This window comes from Acomys russatus, chromosome 4 (genome assembly GCF_903995435.1).
Source record: "Acomys russatus chromosome 4, mAcoRus1.1, whole genome shotgun sequence".
NCBI lineage: Eukaryota > Metazoa > Chordata > Mammalia > Rodentia > Muridae > Acomys > Acomys russatus.
Genome location: NC_067140.1, coordinates 18127200 through 18141185, shown reverse-complemented (window position 1 = coordinate 18141185; position 13986 = coordinate 18127200). Strand labels below are relative to the sequence as shown.

Genomic DNA, 13986 nt, shown 5'->3' with positions numbered 1-13986 from the left:
AACACAGAATCCAGGAACTCCATAAACATTTCTAACTTCCTGTTTAGCGGTTATAGGCAATTCTTTGTCCAGAGCAGTGACTCTGAGCTGCTGCTCAGCTCCAGTGATGTGTGTGTGCGTGTGTATGTGCAGCGTGTGTGCATGTGTGAGTACACGTGCCAGGTGGGTGTGCACACTCATGTGTCTGTATTTACATGTGCCAGAGCACACGTGTGGAAATCAGAGGACAGTGTCCAAGAGTCTGTTCTCTGCTCTCTGTGGGTCCTGGGGAATCAGGCCTGTGTTGTCAGGCTTGGTGTCAAGTGCCTTGACCCTCTGAGCCATCTTGCCAGGCTTCAGTATTTGTTTTTCATAGAAATAGAGGAAAAACATTCTGAGAACGCCCCTTACCACTACTACAGTTGTTTGTTTGCTTTTTATTTATTACTGAGATTGGGTCTCATGTAGCTCAGGCTAGCCTCCTTGAACCATCTGCTCCTCCTACCTCTACTTCTCAAGTGATGGGATGACGGGTGTGTCATGTCTGCCTGATTCATGGGGTGCTAGGGGTGGGATTCAGGGCTTTGTGCATGCAGCAGGGCAGTCACCTGTGAAGTGCGCCATAACCTCCAAGGAGAAGCCGAGACTTATTTTGTCCGTTCATTCAGAGGCATCTCCTTGCCAAGCCCCGCTCTAGCAGCTGGGAATATGACTGAAAGCCTCTGGCCTTGGGGGCCAGTGCGGGAAAGTTACCATGTGAACAAGCCAGGCTCAAGTAACCAAGACACCAAAACATCAGCTGTTGTGAGTGGGGTGATGGATCTGAGAGCATTAGGGGGCTTCAGAGGCCTTTCTCAGTTTACCTTCCAGTGCGGACCTGTGTGGCGAGCCTGAGCAAGCCCTTCTTGTAGAAATCCAGAGGAAATGGAATTCCAGGCAGAGGACACTGGAGGGGCAAAGGCTCCAAGGCAGGGAGGGAAGATGGTGTGGAATCTGGGAAGATGGGCAGTGGCCGATTCAATGCGGCTGAGGGAGGACTTGGACTTTACTGAACACTGAGCCATGGCCCCATGTGATATGCATGTTGACATCCATGTCTCCCTCAATTGCTTTCCACTTTGCTTGTGTTCCTTCTCTTGTTCTGCATTGGGGATTGAACCCAGGTTCTCCAGCTTGGGGAAGCCAAGGGTCTTACGCACTGAGCAGTGGGAAGAAAACACAAACCACTGTCACTGTAACATGATCACCAGACCATTTGTTTTTCTGCTCATCCAATCTACCATCTTCCTTTCCTGTAGCAATCTCAGGAGCCGCCGGCTCAGAAGGGTCCCACGGTCACCACCAAGGTGCGAAGGAGCATGAGCAGCCGTGTGCACGAGGCCGTGAAGGCCATCGCACTCTGCCACAACGTGACGCCTGTGTACGAGTCCAATGGCGTGACAGACCAGGCCGAGGCTGAGAAGCAGTTTGAGGACTCATGCCGCGTGTACCAGGCATCCAGCCCAGATGAGGTAAGCCCCGGGGAGGGCCGCAGCCGCGGCGCAGTCTTCATGCCTGGCCTTCCGGACACGAACCCATGTGGCCCTGACTGCCCACATTCCAGCCTGTGCCTTCTGGAGAAACCTTTTTTTTTTTTTTTTAAGTTTCTGGGGCAGTGTCTGATGTAGCTTAGGCTGGTGGCCTCATCGGACCAGAGCTCTGTGACTCATGGCAGCTGGGAAATGGTACTGTGTGAGTGTTTTCGGAGCCCATAGGTAAAGGGATAATGAAATCTCTCCCTTCCAGACCTGTCCCTTTTCGGGAAGAATGCATCCCCGGGAGGAGATCTTTCCTCGTAATCTATGTGGTGCTGACGGGTAGCTCAACCCATATAGCCCTGGTCATCTGTGACCATTGATAATTCAAGACAGGCCCTTTGGGGGTGAAATGCGGGTGCTCCCAACTTGTGAGCTGGGGACCCTGTGTAAGTGGAGGCGATAGACAGGGAGGCAGGGCAGGGCCGGGCTCTGCTGTTGTAAGTGACGTCATCATTTCTTCTTGGGCCTGTGCAATTTAGTCCACTGTGCTTTGTTTTATTCAGAAATGGGATTGGAACCATCTGGGTTTTGGGCTGTGAGAACGGATGGTATTTTCTTTTGTTAGTTAGTGACTGGGGGCCAGGAGCATGTGTGGGCGTGCGATGACATTGGCGTGTAAGATCCTGGCGCTCTGTGCAGGGAGTCTCCATGGCTGGCTGGAGCCCCTGTGCTCAGCCAGCTGTGGAGAAGCACCGGGTGCTGTGTGCTGGCCTCGTCCCTGCTGAGCATTGCCGCCGTGTCTGTTGGGGGCTGTGGAAGGGCTTTCCGTGGCTTGCTTTTTCACACGCGCTGGGATTTGGGGCTTTTCTGTGTAGGGAAGATGCTTAATCTCATCACTTGTTCTTCCAAATGGGATTCACATTGTCTTGTTTCTGATTTGTGATTAAAAACAACAAAAGGCATGCTTTTTCTTGTCTTGGCGTCCTCCACAGCCTGGAAGGATCTGCTACCTATGTGTGTGTGTATTCGTATGTGTGCATGTGTGGACATCAGAGGACAACTTTTATTTTTTAAGAATCCAACCCCCTCCCGGAGACAGGGTTTCTCTGTGTAGCCCTGGCTGTCCTGGATTCATTTTGTAGACCAGGCTGGCCTCGAACTTACAGCAATCCTCCTGCTTCTGCCTCCCAGAGTGCTGGGATTACAGGTGTGCACTACCACCACGCCCAGCCAAAAGGTCTTTTTAAAAAAGACCTAGTCATTTTTATTGTATGTGCATTGGTGTTTTGCCTGCCTGTATGTCTCTGTGAGGGTGTCAGATCCCCTGGAACTGGAGTTACACACAGACATATGGGTGCTAGGAATTGAACCCAGGTCCTTTGGAAGTGCTCTTGACCACTGAGCCAGCTCTCCAGCCCCCAGAGGGCAGCTTTCAAGAGTTAATTCCTTCCTTCTACCACATGGGTTCTGGGGATCAAACTCAGGCTGTCAGCCTTGGCAGCAAGTACTTTTATCTGCCTAACCATCTTGCCAGCCTTCCTTTTTTTTTTTTTAAATTAAAAAAAGTTTATTATTTGTATGTATGTGTGTGAGCGAGGTCCATGGTGCACATGTGAGCTCAGAAGAAAACTTCTGGGAATCTGGGAATCGTTTCTCTCCTTCTTAATGGACTCTGAGGATGGGACTCAGATTACCAGGCTTGAACAGTTACGACTTTTAACGCATTGATCCATCTCACCAGCCTCATTACACCCTCTATTAAAAAAAAACAACTATTAATTCTTATATGCAGCATGTATCTGTAGCATAATATAGATAAGAGAGAAATAAGCTATAGTCCACAAAGGCTGTAGCCGCTGTTCGTACTGTGCACATCTGCCTTCTAAAGATTTAGAGCCTCCAACACAAAACACCAGCGTGTTTATATATAAACATGCCACGTGACAGGAAGAAGGCTTGAGGTGACATCTTTAAGAAAGCCTCACTGTTCTAGTCCATGGGGGACTCCATTTGAATTGGGCTGGGTCCCATAATGCCTTTGAAGTTCACTGTCGACAAGCCTTGCAGAAACCCAAGGTCAGCTGGGTGGAGCACAGAGGAGCAGGTCGCCTGCTGCCTCCCTGCAATCTCCAGTTACTGGGGACTCTTTTCCTGTCACAGAAGCAGGATTTCCTAAATAATGTTTTCTGTGCATAGTCAGCCCTGGATGTCTTGATGTGTCTGCATTCAGCTATGTATTACAGTGCCAGGGTACGAGCCCTCCCTGCCCTCTACTGTAAATCCTATAACTAGAAAAATAAAATAGCCCAGCTCTTTTATGCTCATCTCCCAGCTCAGTGGCTTTTTCTCTTTTCAAGAATATGTGGCAACTTTGAGGGTGTGGGAGAGGAATGTGGTAACGCACAACTATTTATTTATTTATTTTCAGACAGTGTTTCACTCAGTAGCCCTGGCTGTCCTGGAACTCACTTTGTAGATCAGGCTGTCTTCAAACTCACAGAGACCCACCTGCCTCTGCACCTTGAGTGCTGGGATTAAAGATGTACGCTACTACAACATTCAGCAATGACACAACTTTTTCCCCTTTTTTTGCTTTACATGTACATTTATATAAAATAAACTACACACAGCAAGAAAAACCACAGAACAATCAGGAAATATATTCATGTTACATTCATAGTGTTTTGGCTGTTTGTATTTGGCAACCTTGAGGAAAACATTTTCCTATCTCGGTGAGTCTAAAATTCTGAATGTAACTCAATATCATATCTCATCTCTGTCAACGTAAAACATCTATCTAGACCTAAAAACATCTTAAGCTCTAAACAACTAAGCTTAATTGTGAAACTTAACTATTTGGCCTTCAGCCTCATCAGAGGCTTGAGAAGGAGTAAAATTAATTACCTGAGTAACCAAGAAGTGCAGGTTAGCAGCTTCTAAATTAAAAAAAAAAAAAAAGAAAGAAAGAAAAAAGACAGAGACAGTTTGCTGCCTGGAGAGTCACCCATAACTCTCTATAATATTGGAGCATCATATTCAGCCTTCTGTTCCAATATATCCGACAGACATATTTGTGAGGCAGGAGCTTTTGAGGACTTGCTTACCCTGTTTTGGCAGCGTTTGGCCGTTGACTCTGCCTGCATTCAAGCTTGCCAAGTTTTAGGCAGAATTCTGTCAGTGGTCGAAACGAGGACATTTTGCCCCGGTGGCTGGTTTGCCACATTTGAAGCCATCTCCATAAGGAGGTTCATTGATGCTCATCATCTTCTTTGAGGTCGGTTGGGTGTTGCCAGGAGTTAACCTGTCTTGTTGTCAAAGAATCATTAAAACAATATAAGCATCTTTAAATGCCATATTCTGTAGAACTCTGAGGTTTTTGAAGACCTTATCTAAGTATTTTACCTCATCTGTCTGTATTTCATACCTGTCTGTTACATCTAGGATGTATATTCTTTTTTTGTTTTTTATTTTTTCGAGACAGGGTCTCTCTGTGTAGCCTTGGCTATCCTAGACTCACTTTGTAGACCAGGCTGGCCTTGAACTCAAAGTGATCCTCCTGCCTCTGCCTCCTGAGTGCTGGGATTAAAGGTGCATGCCACCATGCCCAGCTCCTAGGATGTATATTCTTGTGATATAAATAGACTAGTAATTGAAATGACCACACTTTGATCAATTGACAATTAACTTGTCTAACTTACTTATCCTAAACAGCCTGCAGTAGGATTTTCAAAGTATTGGAGGAAACCTTGTATCCTACTTGAGTGGTAAGGGTACAACACCTCAGATGAGAGTAGAAATAGATATAATATGTATGAAGAATAATCTTAAATTTGAATTCCATATCAATGTATCAAAATTAAACTTATTTTTCATCAGTGTACAGATTTCTATATCAATGCATTAAAAATAACCTTGTGAGCACATTAAGGCCTTAAGTTGAGGAGTCAAGTCACTAATCCACTTTTTGTCCTATCTTCCCTATCTATCTCTATACTCCCCTTCTTTCTTTTCAGCCCCTATCTCCAAACCTAAGGAAGAAAAAAAAAAAAAGATAGGAAAAGAGAGACATCTCTGAGTCCAATCTTGTTTTCTCTCTGGATAAGACCAATAGTAACTTTTAACCAATTCTCAAGGAAAATAAATATCTAAAGCCCAAGAAAGCAACCAAAAACCTACCAACCCGCCCCCGCTTCAGGGAAATGGGGTGTCATTCTCTTAGGGTTTCTTCTGAGTGATTTGGGACGAACAAAACCTTTATTGGGACACAAATAAAATTGGGGAAATGGTTAAACAAGCTGGGAATATCATTTGTGGTCCGGTTTCAAAATGTTGAGAGCTTCCAGGCTTAGTAAAAGTCCTGGGGGCTGGAGAGATGGCTCAGTGGTTAAGAGCGCCGCCTGCCCTTCCAAAGGTCCTGAGTTCAATTCCCAGCAACCACATGGTGGCTCACAACCATCTGTAATGTGATATTGCGCCCTCTTCTGGCTTGCAGGAGTATATGCAAGCAGAGCACTGTATACGTAATAATAAATAAATCTTAAAAAAAAAAAAAAGTCCTGTGTGTGGTAGTCTGAAATGCTGGGCCAATTGGGACCAGAAGCTTTCTTCGAAGCTGTCCTGGGAGCCATCCTGTTCTGATGGGTAACAGCAACTGAAGCACTTGGTGCTAGAACATGAAGGATGCAGGATGTCAGCGTCCAGCATGCTGAGAGGAGTGAATCCTGTCAGGTCTGGTCTAGTTTCACTGTCCAGTTCTTTTGTTCTGAAGACATATAATTTCTCACAAGCATTATACCATCCTAAAATTATAAGCGTATGAGGTGTGCAAGGTGCACATAACAATTAAAGCTGGTTCTCTGTTCTTTGCATGAGCAGAAGAAAGACATCTGCAGATCTTCATTCATGCCATACGAAGAATGGCATCTAGTCCTAAGTTACATGTATTATGTAACCAATAAGAAGCATTGACTATGCATAGATGTTCATGTCGCAGCCTGTCTCAGAGCTATTCCCATGTAGTGGGATTAGGAATATAAGTTAACTGCTTGTTCTGCAGTTTTGATTTTTTTTTTTTTTAACATCCTGATTGAAGTCCCCTCCGTCATCACCTCCCGATCCCACCCTCCTTCCCTCCCTCATCCCCTCCCTCTCTCCCTCATATCCTCTCCCTTCCTCTCTCATACCCTCCCCCTCCCTCCCCTAGCCCTCCTTAAGGGGGTCCCTCCTCCCCTGATATCTGATTTCAGCTCATCAAGTCTCCTCTGTGCTATCTGTATCCTCTTCCTCTGTGGTCTGGCAAGTCCACCTGGCCAAGGGGAAGCGATCCACATTGGGGGACCAGAGTCTATGTCAGAAGTAGTCCCTACTCCCCATATTGTGGGACCCACAAGGAGACCGTGCTGCCTATGTACTAGAACTGAGCTGAGTGCCAGGTCCTTGCCGTGCATGGTCCTTGCTTGGTGCATCAGTCTCGGCAGCAACCCGCTCCTCCATCCACATTTCTTAAGTGTATATTTTATTTATTATAATTTATTCACTTTACCTCCCGTTTGTTATCCCCTCCCTCTTATATTCTCTTTGCCACCCTCCCTCCCTCTTCTGCTTATCCCCCCTCCCCCCACCCCCCACAGACCTCTGGGAACAGCCTATCATCAGGGTACTTTGCATGCCCTTACACTCTGTGCCCACTAGGCTGTCTTGCCAAGGGGCGGTGGCCAAGTAGTGTGCCCCCGAGTGCATGTCAGAGGCTCAGCAGCAGTCCCCCCCCCCCCCCGCATGTGGCGAATCCGCAGTTTATTGGTTACATCTGAAAAAGGGGTCTTGGTTCTTTGCATGCGTTGTCCTTGACTGGAGCATCAGTTTGTGGAGACCTCCCTGTGCCTCAGTCAACCCACGGGCCTTGATGGTCTCCCTGTGGAGCTCCTGCTCCCTCCTGGACCTTCCACTCCCCGACTCTTCCCTACAGCTCTCAGCACCCTGCCCAGAGTCCAGCTTCGAGTCTCAGTAACTGTTCCCTATCCTCCTCTGGGTGGAGTCTCTCAGAGGGCATCTATATTGGGCTAAACTGTCCCTATCCTCCGTGAGTGGAGTTTTTCAGAGGAAACCACCCTGCCATCCTGATTTTCCCGTGAATTCTTCCTATTAAAAAAACCCTCTGGGAGGCTGGGGAGATGGCTCAGCATTTACGAGCACTGGCTGCTCTTCCAGAGGTCCTTAGTTCAATCCCCAACAACCACATACTGGCTCATGACCATCTAAAATGAGATCTGGTGCCCTCTTCTAGTATGTGGGCATACATGCAGGCAGAACACTGTATATGTAATAAATAAATAAGTCTTTATTTTTAAAAAAAAGTTTCCAGGGACTACAGTTGCTTAGTTGGCAGGCTCCTGTCTGACATGCCCTGGGTTCTAGCCCCAGCTGATTGGAAACTGTGTGTGGTAGTAGCACAAGCCTGTCACTTCAGCAGTTGGGAGGTAGAGGCAAGATAATTAGAAGTTCAAGGTCATCATGGCTACTAGCATGTTTGTGGCTAGCCTGTGCTATAGGCATCCCTTACTCTCTGAACCAGTTTCCTTTTTTTTTTTTTTTTTTTGACACAGAGTTTCTCTGTACAGACACACTTTGTAGACCAGGCTGGCCTCGAACTCACAGAGGTCCACGTGCCTCTGCCTCCCTGCATGCTGGGATTACAGGTGTGTACTACCACATCTGGCTACCAGTCTCCTTTAAATGCTATAAGGTCTACAACTTTTTGAGCACTGCTGAAGGACCACAGTGGAGAACCCTACAGCTGACCCCATGGGAGAGGTCAGCCTCAGAATGAAGCATCCTCTCAATGCCATTTAAGGTTACCCTTTGGGCCACGTGATAAGGTGTGTGTGAAACACGAATGATTGTCCTGTTTACACCAGCTCCCGTTCCCAGGGTGTCTCATCATAAAAGGACTGGTCTCCCCAAACCTGAGATCCAAAGTACTTGTGACCTTAGGCATTTTGGTTGAGAGATGATTCACCTGCATTTGCCACTACTGTGTCATCCACCTCTGTCTGCTGGCGGAATATTGTGTTACCCATTTCTTTCTTTTAATTTTACTTATTTTTATGTGTGTGAGTGTTTGCCTGAGGAAGGTAGAATAAGTTGTTAGGTCCCTTAGAACTAGAGCCCACAGATGGTTGTCGGTGGCCATGGAGGTGCTGGGAACTGAACCCGTGTCCTCTTAAGGAGCAGCCAGTGCTCTTAGCCACCGAGCCATGTCTCCAGTCACACACATACCCCAATTTCTTTCTTGAAGCTTTTTATTACATTTATGTTTATATGTATGTATGTTTGTGTTGTTAACAAATACATCATGGTACACATGAAGAGATCAGAGGCCAAGTGGCAGGAGTCAATTCTCTGTTCACAGATTGGACTTAGGCCAGCAAGCTTTTGTGGTAGGCACCCTGGAACAATCTCACGCCCTAAGGAATTGATCCCCCCTCCCCAGTTTTGAAGACTGAACCCAGGGCTCCTGGATCCAAGGCAAGTGTTCTTCCACTGAGCCACACCCCAGCTCTATCTTACCTTTTTTGAGGCAGGGTGTCAGGTAGCCCAGGCTGGCCACAAACTTACCATGTAGCTAAGGATGGCCCTAAACTTTTGATCCTTGTGCCTCCACTTCCTAAGTGCTAGGATTACAGGTGTATATTACCATGCCTGCTACTGTGGATGGAATCCCGGGCTTCCAGCATGCTGGGCAAGCGCTCTGCCAACAGAGCCAAGAAGCTGAGATCACAGGAGTGTGCTGTGCCCAGCACGTAGCCTCTTTTCCTGCTTTTGGCCCTGAGACCCCAGCCAAGGTGAAAACTGGTAGAGCTGAGGGCTGAGGAGGGAGTCTACCTTTTGGGGAAGCTCAGAATGATGGGTAAGGGACTATCCCTGTGGCATCCTTTGTGGAAAGGCATGTGCCCCTTAGCTATCCCATTGTGCACCTGAGTCCTCTCAGCAAGACTCGAGGGGTGCTTACATGCCATGTGAGCATGTGCTGAAGACCCACGTGTGGAAGATTCTGGAATGAGTCCTTGAAGAGCACAGTAGGCCTGTATGTTGGACAGTGGCCAAGGACGTCATCTGAAAGGAGTGAGCTTCTGAGCAGTGTGCGCTGGAAGGCAAGCACCACAGGAGATACTTACATGCATCTGGGCTCTTCCCTCCCTGGGGACATTTGTCACGTTAGCGCTTCCTAGACACGCAGTTAGCCTTCTCCTTCCATGCAGCTCTCAGGGCCACTTCTGTTCTGGGGTTCTGAGTTCTTTCTCAGAGCAGGCTGCAGGAGTGTTGGTGTAGCTTGTGGAGACCCCAAGCTATAGGCTTTTACTTCTGAGAAGGAGAGAGAGAAAGAGGGAGGAAAGGACGGGGGCGAGAGAGAAAATAAGAGAATATACTTGGGAGATGGGTCAGTGGGTAAAGGGCTTGTGAGACAAGCAAGAAGACCAGAGTTCAGATCCCCAGAGCCCATGTAGATGCAGGGTGGGCATGGGCAGCCCAGGCAGCCCATCTGAAGTCCTTCCTGAGAAGGCTGAGACAGGAGATCTTGGAGCAGGCTGGCTAGGGATGGTAGCCTCGTCAGCAATCTCTGGGTTTGATTGAGCACACTCCACATGGGGCAGTACCCAGTGTAAGGAAGGAAGGCTATAAATCTCAAACCTCTCCTTCCAGGTTTTGAATCATGGGTTGGGATGTGTTCTTGTGTAACTAAAAGTAAGTGTGTGCGCGTAAGCTGTGTCAGCAGTCCAGAGAGCAGCCAGGGAAAGCCTGTCGGCCCTTCAGCTGTCATTCCACAGCAGTGCTTCTCAGCCTTCCTGGTGCTGCGACCCTTCAATACAGTCCCTCATGTGCTGATCCCCAGCCATAAAGTTACTTTATTGCCGCTTCATAACTGTAATTTTCCTACTGTTATGAATCATAATGTAAACATCTGTGTTTTCTGACAGTCATTTGGGGGTCTCAACCCACAGGTTGAGAACTGGAGCTCCAAAGGGTCTGTTTTTGTTTTTGTTTTTTGAGACAGGCTCTCGTGTAGCCCAAGCTGGCCTCAGACTTGCTCTGTAGCTGAGGAGGATCTTGAATTTCTGATCCTCTTGTCTCTACCTCCCAAGTTCTGGGATTAAAGTGTGTGTGTGTGTGAGAGAGAGAGAGAGAGAGAGAGAGAGACGCACACACACACACACACACACAGACAGAGACGGGGTGGGGGGAGAGGGGGAGAGAGAGCATGGTCTGTTTTATCCACTACTGGAGATGGAGCCCAGGGCTTGCATCATTGTCAGATTAGCATCACCAATCATTTTCACTCCTGCACACCCAAGTGCAACACACACACACACACACACACACACACGCGCGCGCGGCAGGGCCGTTTTGTGTGTCTCTTCACTGATTTGTCATTTTAAGTTAATTTCAAAAGAAAACTGTTAGAAAAAAAAAACAATTAAATGTCAGTGTCTTAGTCTATAACAAAATGCCACAGATTGGGCGCCTTATCACTGACAGAAACGTCCTTTTCCGGGTTCTGGAGTCTGGATTGTAGATCAGCCTCGCTGCCTGGTGGGTGCACCTTCTGGTTCCAACCAGACTGTCTTTTCACTGTCTCTCATAGCAGAGGGGCACTCTCTGGGGTTCCTCTCATGACTTAGTCTCTTCTCCATGTCCCCACCTCACCTCCAAAGGCCACCGCACTGGGGATTAGATCTCAACATTGACGAACTTTGTGGATCCAGACAGTTAGGCTTCAGTGTGGAATCGATGGTTTTCCAAGACTCAGCGTTGAAATCTTGGAAAGGTGATGATGAGGCCTGGAGATATGGCTCCGTTGCTTCGGTGTCTGCCTGGCACGCACAGGCCCTGGGTTCCGTCCCCGGAAATGCTGGTGCACGCCTGGTGTCCCAGCAGTTGGGAGATGGAGGCAGTATGGTCAGAATTCAAGGCCATCCTCAGCTGTATAGTATGTTTGAAGCTTGGACTACCAAAAAAAAAAAAAAGTGAACCTGTGTACATATCTTCACTATTCGGAGCGGAAAGCTACTTACTCCTGGTTGACTGAGAGCATTTCTCAGAACCACACTGAGTCAGGAAAGTGACTCTTGTTAACGTCAAGCTCAGTTAATTTCCACAAACAGAAACCAAAGCTGAAAGTCTGATTGACGTCTAACTTGAATTAGACATCCAAGTCAAGATGTCTAAAGATAGGATTCAGCTAATGTGTATGGGTGTGTGCCTGCATGTATGTCTGTGCGTCATGCATATGTATATATCTGGTGCTGGAGGAGGCCAGAGGAGGGCTTCATATCTCCTGGAACTAGAGTTACAGAGGTTGTGAGTCACCAAGTGGGCGCTGGGAATTGAACCTGGACCCTCTGCAAGAGCAACAAGTGCTCTTAACCACTGAGCTCCTAAAGATAGGAATTTGCAAACCGAGAACTCATCTACTTGAAGTTGCTTATTTCTAGAGGCTTTGAGGAGATAGAAAGGTACCCAAGACTTGAAGTTGAGAATGATCCACCTTAGGGACTAGCAGACCAGCCAAGGCAACACCCAGGCACTATGGAACAGACCTGGGAGAAGCAGACCAGGGAGCCGCCCAGGACTGGAGGTGGGCAGTGCTGCCTGGGATCCCCTGGAGGACTGACTCGCTAGGGAATACACAGGGTTGGCTGTACGCCCATCTCACCTTAGTACAGTGCTGCAAACTAGTATGCACTCAGGAAACTACTTTGACCTTTGACCTCTCCTGAGCTAGGCTTGTGTGATCTGATCATGTCTCCTGGGAGGCACTTGTTGGGGTAGAGCCAGCAGCCACCCCGCAATTCTAGGCAAGATGACAGGTACCTTGGAGTGCACTATCTGGCTGAGGCAGGGGTCTCAGTGGGTTTTTGCGCTTGATAAACTTTCCCCTCAGGATGTTAGGATTGCTTTCTCTTAATTCCAGCAGGTGGCCCAGTGTCTCCTTTCCCAGACTAACCATAGTCACCAAGTCAACCCTCTGCAAAGACTGGTCTCCTTAACCCCCCCGTAAGGCTAAGCTTTGTAAGAAGTTGGACGCCCTTCATCCTCGACTCCAGGGTCTCATGTAACCCAAGTTCACCTGAAGAGGTTGGTCTTGAACCTCTGATCCTCCTGTCCCTGCCTCCTGAGGGCTTGGATTACAGGCGCCCACCATGCAGTGCTGGAGCCCAAGCCCAAGGCTTCGTGCTTTCCAGGCAAGGGCTTTACCAACCACCTCCAGCCCTGGAAAGCCCTTCTGCATCGTTGCCTGTGTCTTGCCAGGAAGTAAGTGGGTGTGAGAAGCATGGAGGGAGAGCCGTTACTGTCCAGTTCTGCAGGTCTGACGTCTGACGGGCCTCCCAGACTTCAGTCAGCCTGTGGCGCAGCCTTGTGGCTTCTGTCTGACCCGGTAACCAGCGCACTTCTTCCAGGCTGTACGTGTTAGTCAGCGTTCTCCAGGGGACAGAACTGACAGAATGAATTTGTATTATATAAAGGGATTGATTAGAATGGCTTACAGCTGTGGTCTGCTGTCTATCCTGGTCTTGAGTAAAGCTGGACTCCTGAAGAGGCAGGCTTTATCGCAGGAAGGGATGGTCTTTGCCATCATGAGCCAGGCAAGCAGGCACAGAAAACAAGCTTCCTTCTTCCCTGTCCTTTATATTAGCTGAGCAGAAGGTGTGGCCCAAATTAAAGGGCTCTTCCCACCGTAAAAGAGCCAGATTAGAAGTGAGTCTTCCATTTTAAATGATTTAATTAAGGAAAAAAAAAAATCCTTTAGCTGGGCCATGGTGATGTACACCTTTAAGCCCAGCATTCAGGAGGCAGAGGCAGGCAGATCTCTGTGAGTTCGAGGCCAGCCTGGTCTTCAGGGACTAGGACAGCCAGGGCAACACAGAGAGACATTGTCTCAAACAAACAAAAAACAAAACAATAAATAAATGGATAAATTCCTCACAGATGTGCCCAGACTACTTGTCTGTGTATATATCTAGTTTCTGCTTGCTTCTTTTCGGACTCCTGACATTGGGACTAGGGGTTGTCTCTGACTTTCGTCTGCTCTTGGGACCCATTTTCTCTTACTGGGTTGCCTCATCCAGCCTTGATACACGAGGTCTGTGCCAACCGAGTCTTGCTGCCGTGTTCAGTTGCTATCCCTGGGAGGCCTGCTATTTTCTGAAGAGAAACAGCAGTGGCTCTTGGGAGAGAGGAAGTTGCAGGGAGAGACTGTGAGGAGTGGAGGGAGGGGAAACTGCACTTGGGATGTAATATATAATTAAAAAAAATTTTTTTTAAAGGTACACATATTTGTATGAGTTTACATCTAATTTTAAAAATGTCTCCCTGGGAGGATACAAGGGATGGGATAACCACTGAGATGTAACAAGAATAGATTAATTAAAAAATAAAAATAAAAATGTCTCCCGTGTCAAGGGAGCTCGTCTCTGGCTGCAGCCTGAAAGCG

General features: G+C 47.7%; 1 protein-coding gene across 4 annotated transcripts in view; it reads left to right on the top strand.

Annotated features, from left to right (window-relative positions):
- Positions 1–13986, top strand: part of Atp9a (ATPase phospholipid transporting 9A (putative)) — a 111346-nt gene that overhangs the window by 67234 nt on the left and 30126 nt on the right. For all 4 annotated transcript variants that reach the window (XM_051143865.1, XM_051143863.1, XM_051143864.1 and 1 more), the window contains exon 14: positions 1278–1490. In XM_051143865.1, coding sequence (XP_050999822.1) covers positions 1278–1490 — 213 coding nt within the window. The remainder of the gene's footprint in view (positions 1–1277; positions 1491–13986) is intronic.